This window comes from Myripristis murdjan, chromosome 14 (assembly GCF_902150065.1).
Source record: "Myripristis murdjan chromosome 14, fMyrMur1.1, whole genome shotgun sequence".
NCBI classification, from domain to species: Eukaryota; Metazoa; Chordata; class Actinopteri; order Holocentriformes; family Holocentridae; genus Myripristis; species Myripristis murdjan.
In genome coordinates, this window is record NC_043993.1 from 23,668,562 (window position 1) to 23,685,813 (window position 17,252).

The following is a 17,252-nucleotide window of genomic DNA, read 5'->3' on the forward strand; positions in this document are numbered from 1 at the left end:
TCTACTAATGAGCATGTTAAAGACTATGGCGTCAGTGATGGCCAACGCTGTAGTGTTATGACGGGGGATGCATCAGACAACATTACTAGGACATCGCAAACCGTGATGCACTCTATCTGAACCCAGGACTTGCAACCAAAGCGTCAGACTGGCCGGTTCAACTGTATCTTCCGAGGCCTAAGGTGCAGATCAGACTGGAGTTGTGATTTATGCTTTACCAGAAAATACAACCCAACAAATGTTATGAGGACACATGAGACTCTTTATGACCCTTTATTCCAGGCCTTTCCAAGCCAGTGTCAAGTGCAGTGGTCCTGTGAGTAACTCTTACAATGAACACTGGTATTGGTTTGCAGCGGCTGGCGTTGTGCAGCTCAACACTGCCGTATAGTGTGTCTCCTTATCTCGGAGTCTATCTCTAGAGTCCATTACAGCAGGCAGCCTTGGGCAGGCAACAGCACCTTCAGATGAGCCGTGCAACACCAGTTAGCTCTCGACCCACCAGCCACCTCTCGAGTGCTTGAGCAACAATGAGGAGTGTGTGTCTTTCTCTGCTCATTCAACTCACTCACCGACCACACAGAAAACTCACACAACCATGCTAGCCTGAGAGAGTGTGGCCTTGGGATGTAAAAGGCTTTGCGGAGGCTAACAAAGGCATCTCCACTGCAGACCGGAGAGATGAAAATTGAGAGAGAAAAAATGAAAAGGAGATGAATGCACCTTGGGTACCTGAGGCCAAGCGGCTCTCCATTGATACTTACAGCTGCCATTCAGCTCCACACTCATCAATTGTCGGTTGCATTGAAAACATTAATTGCCCTCTTCAAAAAAGTACATTTACTCATAGATCTAGAGGGAAACCAGGTCTTTTTTAACTAATAAAACAACATTCAATGGTGAGTGTAAAGAGAAAAAAGATCAATTTTTTTTTTTGAAAACCAATGAGATATCAAAGCAATGTCATACAAAGATACACTAGCATGCAAAAAAAAGTGTATAAGTGTATATACTCACCAATGCCCAGCCAAATTTTTCTCATGACCAGGCAAAGAAAGACAGAGAAATTTATATTTCTGAGAAGATGGAAGTTATTAGTGTGAAGCCATTTCCACCAGTGCCCCTTGTTTTTGGCGCAGGCTTTTAGGCTGGCAAGAAACACCTTGCGACTCTTAAAACGTGTCCTCAACATTAGGCTATCCTTTTCTCTTAGACATTTGAGCTGGAGACTAAAAAACTTGCCCTAAAAGTTCGATTGTCATGAGCAAACACAAATGTAAATTGGTAGCCATGCATGCATACATGCACATACAAACTAAATTGATGGGAAATTGATTATGATGCTTAAAGGCAGACTACAGTTTCAAATTTGCTATGATGTGGTAAACAATCATGAAATCCACTCAGTTATCAAAAATATATAATTTGGAAGTCCCTCAGGAGTTTAAGAAAACTCATAATTCAAAACATAAGAGCATTTTGATCCATTGTTTGTTTTTGTGTAAATTTGCCATCAAGACATTAGATTTAAGAGATGCATTTTAATGTGTTACATTAATTTTATGTGATGTATTAGTCTTGCATGAACCTGCGGGGTTTTATCTTTCAGTCTCATCTGCAACTTTAGGAAACAAAGTGGTGTGCCCTCCCATTTGAAACTGCAGTCTGCCTTAAATTTCACAATAATGGCCTACCATAGCTTCATCAAGCATCAACCAGAGGGTCATGGATTTTAAAAACTATTCACTGTGTTCAAGCCAGATGCCTGAATGTAATGTCTATGGAGCTCTGCACTAGCATGGCCCACAACTGAGAGGCTGTTACCAGATGTGGCTAATGAGCTAGCCTTCCGTTTTACCTCCCCATACACTAGTGCAGTCCGGTGACGTCAGGTTACCTAGCAACCCCTCTTCTGAGTCGTCAGCAACATTTCAGTGGGATTTTCCCATACATGTGAAACACAAAGCTCTGACACAATACATCTCAGCATAAAGAAAGTCTTCATGTGTGTCAACAAGACAGAAACTGTAGCAGCTACAGAACATCTTCATCTACAGTCACACACAGAGCGTTCACCCATTGCCATCCAAAACAAACAAGGTGGATAGGATTACACATGCACAGAAATCTGTAAACTCCTCGCTGGTGTTAGCTATGTGTGTGTATTTAGCACATGCACAGGCACACTGGTGCGCCATGGGATCTTCTAGAAAATGACAGGCTTCTTGAATATTATTTTTGGTGCAGAATGGAGAAAGCTCTTGACGTGTGGCCCCGGAGGTGGGAGGAGGGGGAGGGGAGATGGCGTCAGAGCCCACCTGTCAGCGGAGCTAAACAACACCATGGCAACGGCCTATTGCTGCGAGGAGGTGAGTGACAGCCAGCGTGTCAGCCACCAGAGAAGAGAGAGGAGCCCCGGCAGTGCCCGGCCTGACACAGCAGACTGGGGAGCAGATCCCACTGCTCCAATTGTTTCCTCAAGGCTCTTGCTGACACAGCCACTTTGGCGCACCTGCCAAGGATAGCACGGCCCTATTTGAGAACCGAGTGAGAACGTTCCATAACAGAAAATGATTCTTGCACAGTAAGGTCAGTTCTCTTTTCTCGGAGCCAAAATGAACAGGCTCCTAGTTGTCGGGCTTGGTGAATAAAGACACGAAATCATTTCTACTCCTGTAGCCCTATTAGCTATAGCCCCCCTTCTTGGACATAACATTTGTGTTTATAGGGCCCTGAGTGAGGCAGGCTTTAGCTGCTGGTGTCTTTGAGTCCAATCGGCCAAACATGCCTGTGGTTTGTGGCCATGTAATAAAACTAATGGCTTATACATGCAAAGTGAATTTTTCAGCAAATGTTTTTGAGAAACATTTGTATATATATCACCAAAAAAAGATTATTTTCTTGCATGCCAAAAATGGACATCTAAGCTATTAACAGTCTGAAAAACATTCATGTTCAGCGTCAGCTACAAAGGGCCACATGATCAGTGATCCTGTTATTTGCTGGTTGTGGCCTGTGGGCTCCTCTTGGCTTTATGTGGTGGCTCCTCTGGCAATAAAGTGCAGAGGCCGCAGTCAGTGTCTCAGCCAACATGAGACATGACAGTGGTGATGTGGCCTGGGAAATAACGCACGTATTAAGGTCTTTGTCTTTAGCACATCTAAGTCGACCCCTGTCAGGACATATTTTAGGCAGCATCAAGCAACAAAGCAATCGCGTCATCATCAACTCCCATTTCGTGCTTGATGCTTGAGAAGAATGGTGTCGAGCTGGCCTGGTGACGCAGTGGCCAGGTCACATGGCTTTTTTTGGGGCGGGGGGGCTTTTAGTGTCAGGCAAGCTGAATGTTCATGGGTGACTGTCCCAGACAATGGCCTGCTGACCCCTCCTCCATCATTGTTATCACCACTGCTGCTTGACTCCTTCGAAAAGGGAGGGGCTGTGCTGGGCTTGAGGGGGAGTGGAGAGGTGACAGCGAGGCTACCCGTCCCCTGTCCTTATGATGTGCAAGGTTAGTCTGTGGCCCAGCTCGCCAACAATCAACACACATACACACCCAACGGAGGACCATGATATGGGAGAGATATGGCTATGTACCTTTTTTTTTTTTTTTACTTGCTACTGCAATTAGTGAGCAATAATTGCATTTTACACATGTCCATAATGGACAGTTGTATAAGAAAAGAAAGTTTCAAATTAAGTAAAAGGGTGACATAACACCATATAAGAGACAACAGGCTGAATTCTTTATGGTTTGCAGCTACACAAACCCCCCTTTCCCAAAATAGCACTACAGCAGACCTCAAAATTACAGGATGTAATGCAACTCATCCTCAGCTGGTTTAAGAATAGCTCAAAGGCAGCCTGCTGTGTTAACCCATCCTGATTTCCACATCACGCAGTCCATTCTTATTAGTCCCACAAACCATAGAAAAAAAAAAAAAAGGAAACAGAGACAGTGTTGCTACACTCACTAGAGCTGTGTTTCCTCCACAGCCTCATGCGAGCCACACTCTCCATTGTCTTCTCCCCAGGCCTCCGACAGACACAGACACAGCGGTTGCCATGTCATAAGATGCAGTCCAGCTGATTGGCTTTGATACTCCCCTCCCCTTTCCTCTCCGCGCTCCCCTCTCGCACAGGCTCTTTGCGCGTCATTTGATTTTCTTATTTAACAACCAACCCTGAAAATGCGTAGGAAGAAAGACGTCTAAATATAGATGCAGCCACAACAGCTCACACCATGAGCACACAGCAAACTCTCTCCAATACCATTAGAAGACAAAACAGAGTGATGCCTTCCTATTTGCTGATCAATAGGTAGGACAGTGATTATCTAAACAGATATTAACCATCATCTAGTAACATCACCTTTGTTGTGTAATTCACAGTGTACAAGAACAACTATTGTTTCAAAGTGTTGTCAGGGGATTGTTGTTAAGGTTAGCTCAGTATATGGTTTGAAAACAGACAAGAGGCTCAAGAGGCTCAGGATGTTCAGGCTGTGCTAGTGGTTATGGTGCCACACGGGTCAAAAATACACAAGAACTGCAGTGAGAGTGACAAGGAAGAGGGAATAAGAGAAAGAGAGGGAGACACCACATCAGGCAGGATGTGGATTAACATGTGAAAAGTGAAGTACGAGTCAACACTCCATTTGAGAGGCCAGTATCATTATCTTCTCACTGGCTAGGCAGAACACCCCCCCAACACACACACCCACACACACACACGCGCACATGGTTCAAGTGGAATAATAAAGCTCTCTCAATGAGAGTATAAAGTGAATTCAAGCCTCTCTCGATTGTACTTAAGTGCAATATGGGAGCGATACGCCTTTGCACCATGAGTGTGACAACTACTTTGACCTAACACAATTCACTCAAATTCATCAGATGAATTAATGCGGTTAGCGGTAATGTCATTTATCAACGCCCTCACAGTTCTGGTGCACATGGAAGCACCTGTAAACTGCTATGGCACCTGCAGGCCAAGTCATGCTTGTCAGGATTTCATGGCCACGGCCATGGCTGAGCTTTGGGACTTACTGTAAGCAGGTTTTTTTTTCCTGCACCATTTATTACTACTGTGCACTTCTCATAGCAACAGATCAGGGTTGAGCAGCACAGATGGGATTGGCTGAAATTAGCAGGAAGCCCAGATTCATTGCAAATTTAAGACTGACTGCACAATCTGCCTGCTTGAAAGACATCAGCCATGTGGACAAGTGGACAAGTGGAATCCCAAGAAGTAGGGAGGCACTGATATGTTTTTTGAGGCTGATACGGATGGCCAGTATCCTCCCCGATGGTTGATAATGATATGCATTTTTTTGGTAAGAATTATGAAACAAATGCATGTGCAAAACATCATTTCAGACAGACCTGTCTCACGACATGTTGCTAATTTTAGAATTATACTGAGTATAACTTTAAAATTAGCAACAGAGTAAAGCTACCCTATTTGTTTATTTAAGTTACACAATTGGCAATTTCACATTTAGACAAATCTCAACAGTAAAAATAATATTGATAATAATAATGATATGATATTGCTTTTTAAAGCTGGTTTTCACCATTCAGCAAAGTCTAAAATTTATGTGCCCACATATTGCTCCATCCCTACTAAGAAAAGACCTGGAAAGAAGTGAAAGTGCTAACTTATGGTAAGCTGCGGTTTCAAAATGGTGTGCCAGTAAAGACAGGGGAAGTATGAAGGCTGCTCATGGCAACACACTTTGTCCTGCCGACTCAACACTTCAAAATGAGAAGCAAAGATTGATTTGTGGCATTTTGCCCGCTGAAATGATTTGAATTGCCTTTTACATCACTTCTGGAGCCTTCTTAAAGATGTTATTCATGGTGGTGATGAACATATGTCTCTGTATTTGATTAGTGGCTGACGCCTTCCTTTTACTTTACACATACATAGTTGAATATACTGGCATGTGTTCAACTAACAATACACCAACTACACAATGTCCATTTGCAGGCCTTGTGTCTCAAAATAGCTAACTATTCTATACATTAAAAGCAGCATATAAAACATTATCCAAGAATCGTGTATGGGTTTTAAGAGGGATATTAATCATACATTAAAGATGTACTGACATATTTTTTTATCAAGTATGGCTCAAGTTTTTCAATTTTAATTTTCATACAAGTAGGTAGCAATCATATTGTTGTTAATCTACAAGCTGTATACACTTCTTGCTTCCTCATTAAAGATAAAAAAAAAAAATCTCGTCCATTTTCAAGCAAGTTGTATTAGTGAAGTTATTAGTGCTGAAATGTTTAGTAGATTAAATAGTCAATAAGCATAAAAGTTATCAATTACAATTCTGAAAACTCACAAATCACTTTAGCCATTTATCGAGTAAAAATATCAAACATTTTTTTTGGTTAAAGATCTGCTTGCTTTTCTATCATTATTTTATCATTACAAAATTAAACTTTTTTTTTTGGCTAAGGGTCAGACTGAGGAGTTTTAATTTTAATTTTAACTAAGTGTTGTAAAATTATCTCCAGCTCTGGGATGATTTATTACACTGGATCCATTTAAGCTCACTCACCAGAGCAATAATAGCATAAGAATCACAAACAATTATATTATCATTCCAAAACAAACCTGAATCAAAAGGACAACTGAAATTTCTGGGTCATGAAATCCAAATGTACTGGCTCATAGACTCACGCTCTGCAAGTTCATACATCATGTTAGACTTCTTGAAATAACCCAACAATACACCTACAACATTACTGCAATAACAACTTATTAATTGTAAACTTTTGAGTTTGAAGTTGAATCTCAAAAGAAGATATAATGTTTGCCAATGCCAACTGATGTAAGCTTTATCAGTCTTCACCAATGTATAACTATATTTCTGAATTAATAAATAAGGAATTATACACTCTGTAAAGCCCATTATACACAGGCAATTTTTAGGCAAATTTAGGCGGCAATATGCTGTCACTGAAAGCACTTTATCAGTTGCAAATCTCACCAAGCTAGATTGAGAGCAAGCTTGGCTGGCAATTGTTCAACTTCAGCCAATCAGAGACAAGAGCATTGGTCAGGTGACCTGTCCCCTTTTACCACAAACACTTCAAAGGACAATGGCAGACTGAACAGTTGGTTACAGTTGGTTATGTCTTAATAGTCATCTTATTGACCTGTTTTCTGTTATGCACTATCTTTTCTGTAAAATAAACAGATAAAATAATTCATTTTTAACAACCTGTTGATAACTTACAAATTCTGGGCAATGAATGTATTAATCCAATATGAACCACAATAAAGTTGTAAATATCAAACAATTAGGAATAGTTGTGTTTTTACACATTTAAGTTGACAAGCTGTTGGCTACTAGAAGGGGTTATAAAAGAGGTTATTCTGCATTGTTAATAAAACTACATGATCCTATAAAACACTAAGATAGGATAGTGGGAAAAAACATTAAATTATTACCTTGGCAGCAGAAAAACAGAGAACAAAATGCTCATCCATTTTCAACTGTCAAATTTAGCAGTTTGTATTGCCCAGTCACTTGTACTCATTTACTCAAATTTTGCTCTAAATTTACCCAACCAAAAAGCTGCCTGTGTACCATGAGTTTAAGACAAGGTGGGGACAAGTCTTTTTTTTTTATCTAAAAGAATTCTGTAAATCAACTGTAAGACAATTTAAGTTGACTATGATAGAAACAACTTCACAGCTGAGACAAGAAAACAATTGCAATAGTGAAAATGAGAGAAATAAGACTGAGGCATGAACAAAGACACCATCGGGAGGCCTAAGTTCAGCCATGCTGCAAACAAACAAACAAAAAAAAAGTATTTACCTGTTTGACTGAAACAAGCAAGAGCCGGTCAACAATTTGTGCCTCTCATCACTTCACCATTGAGCTTCCATGGGAAAAGCTGGCAATAGATTCATGTGAGTTCAAAGTCAGTGTTCCTAGTTGTTCTGCTCTTCAAGAAAGCAACAGATACCGAAACTCCAAAAAGACCACAAAGCCAGTGAAAGCTATCTTTAGGCCACCTGACCCTCTGCTTGCACTTCTGACTTCCAGGGATACAGCCGCAGAACCGCCAGACCACCCACAGGAAAGAGACTCCAGAGAACTCTTCCTAACCGTCAAGCAAAACCTGAGACCAGCACGGCCTGTCTATTGTGAGGCAGAACAATGTCAAACCAAAATGTGCCTACAAGACAGCGTACCTCAGGAAGTACTCCCCCAGATCACTTCCTGCTCTACACATCAGTGGCAAGGTATGCATGAAGACAGATGAAGAGAGGCGGTGGAAAGCACCTAACAGCAGAAAGGCCATGAACTTCACACTGCAGTCCTCTGCACAAACTATTCAAGGAGATTCTGACACTGGGCAACTGGGAAGCTGATGGCCAGACTTACAAAAAATGCACAGTATTACACTTTTCAAATCCTTTCACGCCAAACTGATGATTGCTATTGAGGACTAGCTCTCATCTCTATTGTCATGACTTGCTCAGGATGTAGGATGCAGCCTGCATTCAAGTTTAATTCAGAGTCTCGCGAGAACATCAAACAACATGGGGAAGAGCAATCGCCTTTTCACTTTGGATGGAGCAGTCAACTCGCTCCCCTGTAGGTTGTTTGTTTGTTTCTGAGAGACTGAATTATGAGCATTTGTGAGAGAAAACACAGAACATAAAAAAGACCAATGTGATAAGACAGCAAATACAAAATTTGTGTTTAGTATGGAAGCAGTATGCAGTGTGCAAGCCAGGCAACAATTACAATTTTGCTTTAAAAACTGAGATGTTACAAAGTGCAAGCTTGGACAGTTGGAGGGTTTGTGCTCACACAGTGGCACTGTGCAAACACACTTTGGTGCTAAAAAGAACAAAATCAAAAGAGCTGATCTCCTGTTACTTGCCTGGTTCCTATTTCAGTTTATACTGAGAAACATGCAGGTAATAAATGTCACTGTGGCCACATGCCACAACATTTAAAAAAAAAAAAAAAAAAATCAGGACTACCCAGTCACCTTGTGAAGAATAAAGTGTTATTTAGGCCTCTTCACTGGAGCCTGCTAACATTCAGTTCTTAGTAACTTGCCAACTCACACCTGCTGCCTGCCAACCGGCTCGGGAGCTAACTGTTAACCAAATTACTTTGCAGACATTCACAAACTGAATAAAACGCTGCATCCGTAATCTCAAACCTGCTGGTTTTATATATAACTACGATTTTTTTTTTTGTTTGTTTCTTGCCCCAAACTTTGATTATTTTTGCCACTACAAATCTAAAACACATATTGTAAGTGAGCACTAACAGGCCTGCTGAGGCAAACAACAGGTGTCTCACTCTAACAGTGACAAGATCATTGTTCCACTCTTAATACTGAGGCTAAATAATATCATTTCCAAGGACTATTGTTTTCATCAGACATGTTTGATGGATGTGCGAGAATTTTGAAGCTGCTTTTTAGTAAAGCTATTGTGCTGGTGTATGACTGAAACAGAATGCTTGGAGCTTTCTGGCCCATTAATTTATAGGGGGTGATTGCACAGCTGTTCCTGGGGTGTTCAGTTATACAAAATAATAGAGATATGGATAATTGATACCCTCCAACCAATCAGGAATGCATATCCCTTTTACCCAGGATATAAAGCTTAAATAAAACATGAGCTAAAAAAAAAAAAAAAAAAAAAAACATATACCATCTATCACTTCTTTAGAAAGTCAGATATCAGGAGGCCATGGTACATTGATCCATTACACAGCGCAACTGCTACACATGCATGGTTGTGGGCTTCGACACTGCCATATTGCCTTTATTTTCACGAGTGCATGTCTCATTCCAAACTATCAGAGAAAGTACAGGCCTTCTCCTTTACATATCACCACCTCCCTGCAGCCTCCCTGGAAAAGCAGGACCTACTGTCCCCTCATGGCACTGTTACTAATAACATTAAGCTGTAGTTTCCATGGCATGTTTCCCTCAGTCATCACACTGCTACCAGTACTCAAGAAACCATCTATGACTGCAAGCGTGCCCTAAAATCCACCCTCACCAAAATGAATGGCAAAAATATCAACTACATATCATAACAGTAATACATAATAGGATATGTATTGGAATATTAGAGTGATAATCGCGAAAGGCCACTGTAGTGCACGACTGACTGAATGAGGTGATGATTTTTGGTTAGGCCATATTCAAATGTATGCATCCTAATTTTATGAAAACACATTTAGGCCATGCATGCGATACCCGAAAGGAGCTAAACGGAATATCGTGTGCATCCTTGGCTTATGCCTGCATGTTGCCATGCATGACTTCTCTAGCTGTAGTAGGATATAGGCTGAGGCCGTAGAAAGCCACGGGCTCTTGCGCAAACCAATGTCAAGTCATCCCAACATGACTGAACCGAATCTGCATCTGGCTGCAGAAAAGCGGCGCAGACGTCGATGGTTCAGCGTTGTTCGCTGGTGATTATGGCCGGGAAATTGATAAACACATGGAAGACGGTCTACGTCTACTGCTCAGTTTTCGTTTTGTGTTATTAGTCTTGCAGGCCTCTCGTAGGTGCAAACACGAAACAGTGGTCCTATGTGGGCTAGGTTGGGGAATAGGGACAATACAGACATGCTCAGACTAATGAAGATGTAGAATTTGCACAGGCTGAATTCAGCTGCACGCCACGGTGTTGCAAACTATCCGTGGGGTAGTGGTGCTGGAGGAGGAGGTGGTGGGGGGGGTTCCCTGTCAAATATTTCCACCTAGAGAAAGAGGTCACAAAAATAACCAGATCAAGCGTCGCTGACATCTCGCCCATTGCACGGTCCTCCGGAGAAACGCTGCAGCCCAACTTAGCAGACTTGAATAGCATTTTTTCAGTGATCCTCACCCCCATTGCATCCCTGCAATATAGTGCAAGCTACAAAATATGCTCAGCTCACTGACACTCAGTGATAGGGCGCCTCGCTTGCAGCCAATATTCAGCCTATGTGAGGCGGACATAGCGCTGGGGCTTCATGACTCCGCAATTTGACTAGTCGCTTTGATCTCGGGACGGAGCTCTGACATATCTGAAAGGTTCATTACCTCTAAAGTGCGTATTTCTTGCTGTGTGAGGTCGTTGGACGCGGCGCATTTGGTCCGTAGCCCCTGTAAACTGGAGATGGAGATTTCAATCATATTCTGGATGAGTTCGCATTGATGTAGCGCGGCCATCGCTGCGCCACCGCCACTATCCCTCTCCGACTGCTCATCACTCTCGACCATCTTCCCACCTTTAGCAGACACACTATCCATTCCTCGGCATTGGGCACGGCTGGAGGGGCTGGAGTCAAACTGTTAAGCTAAAATACATATGCACCAGTCCAGCGACACAGCCACCTATCGTGGAAGTTAACAAATGTCCTCAGTTTCCAATCTGGAAAACTCTCAATGCATGCACAATTGCTCTTTTTTTTCTTTACAAAAACAGATGCTCGATGATGACCCAGGTTGCAAAGCGGTCCAAAGTCCAGTAAGGCTCGAGTTGTCTTTTCTGTCTGTAGTGCCACCGACGAGAGGCTCGTCTCTCCCACCGACGGCTCTGGCAGAGGCTTTTACCGTCTGTCAGCTGTTGGGAACATCATGGGGCGCGGTGCAATCTGGGAAATGAAGTCCTTTTTTAAGGGTACAAACGTTTGTCTCCGCGCGCACATTCACACAGTTTCGTCAACAAAGAAAGAAAAAAAAACTTAAATAACTCTATAATTATTTCTAGAATGATATTATCCAGCTCTTATAGCAAAACTAGTTCATTTGATAGAATTGTAAGAATATTACACCGAAAGCGAATTAAAACATACAATACAGCAAGATATGGTCAATATAAACTCACTACTGAGCGCCACCAGCACACTGCAATAGCATACAAGAATACTGAAGCAATATTACAGCAGTTATATGTGTGTGTATATATATATATATATATATATATTAAATTTGGGATTATCATAATAGGCTGCAGGCATTGGGATATAGTCTCATACAATTAAAACCATGACACAGCACTGTTTATTTCCTTATGCACTTTAGTAGTATTTATTTTAGTTGTGTACTCATTCACTGTATATCCAAGTTTTCTCACTTTTGAGCAATCACAATAAATTATACAGAGGAGCGAGGTGGTCAATTAAAGCTGATCATCTGCAATTAAACCTCGCAGTGTTTGTCTTATTTCACACTTTGTTACAGGTATCTGCTTCCCCTCTCTTCCTGATATTAGAGTGGTTTTCAAGTCAGTAGGTGATTTGAGTGATGCCCCCCCCCTTGCATGTACCTCAGCAAGTACAACTGCAGTTTGAAGAAACTCCAGTAACTGGTCCAATTTGAAGCTCCTTGAAACCCATCCAACCACAGTTTGGAGTTAAGTGGCTTCAGTGACAGGTCCCTCTTAGGGTCTTCTGGCCTGAAAAAACATGCAGTATTGAATTTGGTGGCTTCAGTGATCCTTTGATTATGTTTCATACCAGATTCTAGAGGCCCACCTGCTACACGCAGCGTGCGGCCTGTAATGAGGTTCAACATGCTGGTTGTTCAGCTTCTGTGTTGCTCTTTCCTTTTGCTCTCGGGCCTTTGCTCTCATTAGTTGGACTCGTTGGTTTACTTCTGTCCAGTTTTTCACTCTCCAGCCATTTGTCACTTCCATCTGCCGTAACTGACTGTCCTTCCTTGTCATACGCGTGGGTTTTACTGCCACGTTTTTGTTTCTTTGATTTCAAATGGAGGCCCTGTGTTGCAGGAAGGTTGAGGTCTAGAGGTTCCCCCTTGCTGCCTGTTGTGGTGTGCTAAGAACCGCTACCAGAGTCACAGTTTAAACATAATCCTATGTGTCTTTTCTGCTGTCACTTGCTTGTCTGTGGTAATATACTAATTTTTAAATATTCTCATGTTCTGAAACCCCAAGTTAACTTTCATTAAGTGGTGGACACTCATTTGAAATGATTTTTCTCTAGGCTGCATGATATGAAAATATACTTTGGTTTGTGTTAAGGATGAAATTCTTGAGATGTCATATCTCTAGTGATTTAAATTATATTGAAATTAAACAATGCCTCATTATATTGAGGAGCACTTAGAGGCCCCTGATGGACCCCAGGAAGTCCTCGGACCCTGTTTGAAAATTTTTATGCTTGTGTACTGACAGTGCCTAAGATAGCATCCCAATGATGGCCTGGTGACCTAGTTTTACTGTAACTTCTCATGTGTTACTGGTATGTGGCAGTCGTCTTTAGTCTGTTAAACATATTGTGGAATAAATGTTATTCATTAGGCTACTAACCCAGTTTCATTTAATCATTCTTTTACAACGCACATTCCTTTTAATTTAAAGGACCAACCCACCCAAAGTACACAAAAAAATCTTTACCATAGTGCAATCTACTGATCTTGCCGAAGAATACAACAAACTGTTGCTATTGGGCCAAAAGTAACATGAATTACAGTTTGACCGTGTTCTTTGGCAGAAAATAAACTCTTCACCCCTGTGGGCTGTGGATGATGTCGGGTATCTATGTCATTATTTTTGGAAGGAGCTGTTCCTGTTGAGTTTCGTGCATGTAACTTTTTGACAGTTTGCGCTCCACAAACAAATACCCATCCAGCCCCACTGTATCAGAGTGAAGGGAGACAGGCAAGGTTGTGGAAGACAGGAAATCTTGCCAAATCACACAGAAAGAATGGACTGCACAAGGGGTATGTGCCTGCTGTCTTGTCCTCAAAGACTGAATCTGTGATCTGTGTTGGTCCTGAGGAGGCCACCTCATGTGTAAAGAAGGTGGTGTTGTCTAGCAGACTACAGGACTATCCGTGCATAAGACACTAGCTCCTACACCCTTCCTGTTTCATACTGTATTCTCCAGACCGAGGTCTTTTCAGAACAGGACAGCGTCTGCTGCCTACAAAGCATTGCATATGTATGTGGGCGGGGGAGGAGTGTGCAGGTTTCCTCAATCATTAAGCAACACTAAACATGGCTCATTGCTGCAATGAGGGTGTGATGTTCCTTCCTTTAATATACCCTGATTATACAATGGAATGTGAGTCACTTGGAGCCTTGTGTTCCTCTTCTCCATCTGTCATCAGTCTCTTCTACTTTACTGGTTACAGAGGAAACTTTATCTTCCTCCGGTCAAACCATCCAAACAGCAGTTTAGCATGAAGCCAATCAGAGGAAAGCAGGACTAAGTAAATAGAAATATCATTTGGGGTAGCTTGGTGTATAGCTGAGTTCGATCCAAAGAAGTTACAGATCTGCAACCTTGACACTGAATCGACCTCAAATTAACTTCTTTGAATCAATGCTGGAATCTGAGGTTACACTCAGTAGACGATGCAATTATGGACTCAAAATCAACAGAGTTTCAGTTCAAACTCAGTAATAACGTCGTTAATTCAACACTGAAAGTACTTTGTAATGTCAGTCTTATTTACCAACAGCACAGACTCAGTGGTGACATGCCAGCAGAACACCTTGCCAATTTCAGCTTTGATTAGCCTGGAAAATCATATTGGTCTACACACAACAGTAGTACCAGAGTGAAGGAAAGGCTTTAAAGGGACATTTCACTTTGGTGAAAGACATTCACTTTTTAAAAACCTCCATATTAAGATAATAATCTGTCTATATTTAAAAAAGTACATTACTATACACTTATAGTAAATGTATGGGACTTATAGTAACCCCATATCACACACAAATGTCTTCAATACATTGTCTAAAATCATACTTCTAATACATACACAAAGTGTCAACACAAATGAGTTGACGTGGATCAAGATAACATTTTGAGATTGAAATAAGATAGTGCTTAACTCTGCTAATCACCTAGACACACATGTGAAAAAAAGTGAAAATATTAAATTAAAGGGAGATATTGATGTACGTACAGCTGAGAGTATATGTCTACATAATTTACCATAATGACCTCAGCGAGTAATTTTCATAATGGCTGCTTGACCATTCAGTTTCAGTAACCATAAAACAGGTGACATGCAGCTACTGTGAGCACAAATAGTAGTCACTATTCTTTCTGAGACAAATTAGATGAATTCAAATATAATCGTTTTACCTTATGTGTAGTGTGTGTCACGATGTTCCTATACAGAGTCTGTGACTAATAACTTCTTCGTACCTCACCTTTATTCCCCTCTTCTCCTCTGTGTTTTCTTGCAGCTGCCGTGCTCTCCAAGAGTTAATGTTCCTCTGAAACGATTCCACTTCATTCTTGCATTTTGATCTGTACTCACAATTAATCTAGATCGTGCAGGCAATCAAATACATACGCAAACTACTTTGAAAAAGCCCTTAATTCACCTTGAGCAAAGGCAAGTGAGAGGCTCTTGTCAGCTTGTTGACATGAGTCACTGAGCTGAGGATAGACATGATCCTTTCCCTGCCTGACGGCCACTTAAGCCGTTTAAACTGTGGTGCTATTGGACAGTCAAGACAACGCGCATTCAGTGAAGCTCACGGCACAGCTTCAGATTAAATTAGATTGTGCACAATCTGATTGCGTGTGCTTTGGTGGCAAGGATCTGCTGAGCCAACCCTCCAGGTCAGGGGAGGTTGAACCCCTGACAGGGACACTTAAGCCTCACAACCGTTTCTCCAGGCCCTGCCAGGGAAAACTGCAGCACATGGAGGAGCAGACTTGGCTCATTGTACCCCTTAGATAAATCATTTTTTTCTCCTTTTTTTTTTTTTTTTTTTTTTTTTTAAAGCAGGCTTATTTGCAAAGCCTGGTCATTGCATAATTCAAGTGAGCACAAGAAAATTGTAGAAAGTTTTGCATGTTGCGCGTGGACGTCCATATATTTGATGTGGGGTGTAGCACGACCTACTCCAGTTATATCTAGGCTACTTATCTGATAGATTTAGAAATATAATAAAAGTTTACAGTCATTTATTTTTAAAAGACCCCATTTTATTTCCCCTACAGTAGAAACTGTATGACTGTGAGTAATTAAAACTATGGTAAGCTTACCCTACTGAGCACTTTGTAATTTGTGTCTCTAGTGTAAGAACTGAGCACATTGTAAATTTTATGAACATCAGTAAAATCAATGACAACAATGGATTGTATAATCCTAAACTAATGCTGCTAAATCCTAAACTAATGCATTATGAGCATATGTGCTTTTGATAGCTTACCAAATTAAAGCTACAGCAGTAAGAGTGCTATTGTTTAAAATTTGTACAGTTTGGCTCAATTCTAAAGGGAAAGTGTGAGCCAAAAAACAATTATTTTTTTTCTGTCATCATAGGTGTACTGTATGAAGCTTATTGCAATTTGAATGGATCTTCCAGTGTATCATTTGGATGAGTTAGAAATACAATAGCAATAGCTGTGTAACAGTGATTACGATGAAGGTCAATGGAGAAAAATACAAAGCTGAACAATACAGGCAAATAAGAAGTTATTAACATAATTACAATGCAAAGTTAGGATCCTTTGATGAGGAAAAATTGCCATTTCTGTACGAAATTATAAAAATACTGAATAAATTTGCTCAGCAGTCCATGACAGTTGGGCACATGAAATTTTATGTAGCAGGAAAACTAAATAGTTGATCTATAAATTATATAAACATATATTTTTTCAAAAAATAAAACATAAAAAATGCATGAGTGTATGAGTATGTTTTGCAGTGATGTTTCACAGGTTATTGTATATCTGAAGATGAACAGCAATGTATGATCCTACTCCATCTAGAGATATCAACACACTGAACAGATGCTGATGGCAATGAAAAATTGAAACTTATAGACTTAACACAAAATATACAACATTCATATTCTATGTTTGTTTCTTGTTTGTTTCCTCATTACAAATATTGTGGCTTATCACAAATATTACAAACGATTCTAACAAATATTATTACAGCTTATTTAATACAATTATTTTATTTTTCACAAATTACAAATGATCATAAATATTTCATTTACAAATGTTTGCCTTTTTATGAATAGTTCAGTTGTACACCAGAGTATTTTTTTTTATTGGATGAATTAATAATTTGTCCTTATTATTTGTCAAAAATGCATGTTCTTTTTTAATCTGTTGATACTTCCTATGCAAGAGTATATTATTGATATCCTAACAAAATTTTGAGAAATGTCCAGATGAAACTGAAATATATCTGAATATCTTGTTTGCAGACTATTTAGCTAGGTTTTCTATTGTTGTCACACTTTACGTTTACTTAAAA

At 40.6% G+C, this 17,252-nt stretch overlaps 1 protein-coding gene across 7 annotated transcripts in view; it reads right to left on the reverse strand.

The window, feature by feature from the left end:
* The window catches only part of ksr1a (kinase suppressor of ras 1a), a 38,062-nt gene extending 22,666 nt beyond the window's left edge, over positions 1–15,396 (reverse strand). For 3 of the 7 annotated variants that reach the window (XM_030069566.1, XM_030069565.1, XM_030069562.1), the window contains exons 1-3: positions 15,181–15,396; positions 12,322–12,450; positions 11,094–11,647 (exon numbers count right to left, since the gene is read on the reverse strand). In XM_030069566.1, the coding sequence (XP_029925426.1) occupies positions 11,094–11,303 (210 nt within the window). In that variant the 5' untranslated portion in view covers positions 11,304–11,647; positions 12,322–12,450; positions 15,181–15,396. Of the gene's footprint in view, positions 1–7,840; positions 8,569–11,093; positions 11,648–12,321; positions 12,451–15,175 lie in introns of those variants that run through there. The other 4 variants (XM_030069564.1, XM_030069567.1, XM_030069568.1 and 1 more) reach the window with 4 other exon arrangements.
* Between the last annotated feature and the right edge of the window lie 1,856 nt (positions 15,397–17,252).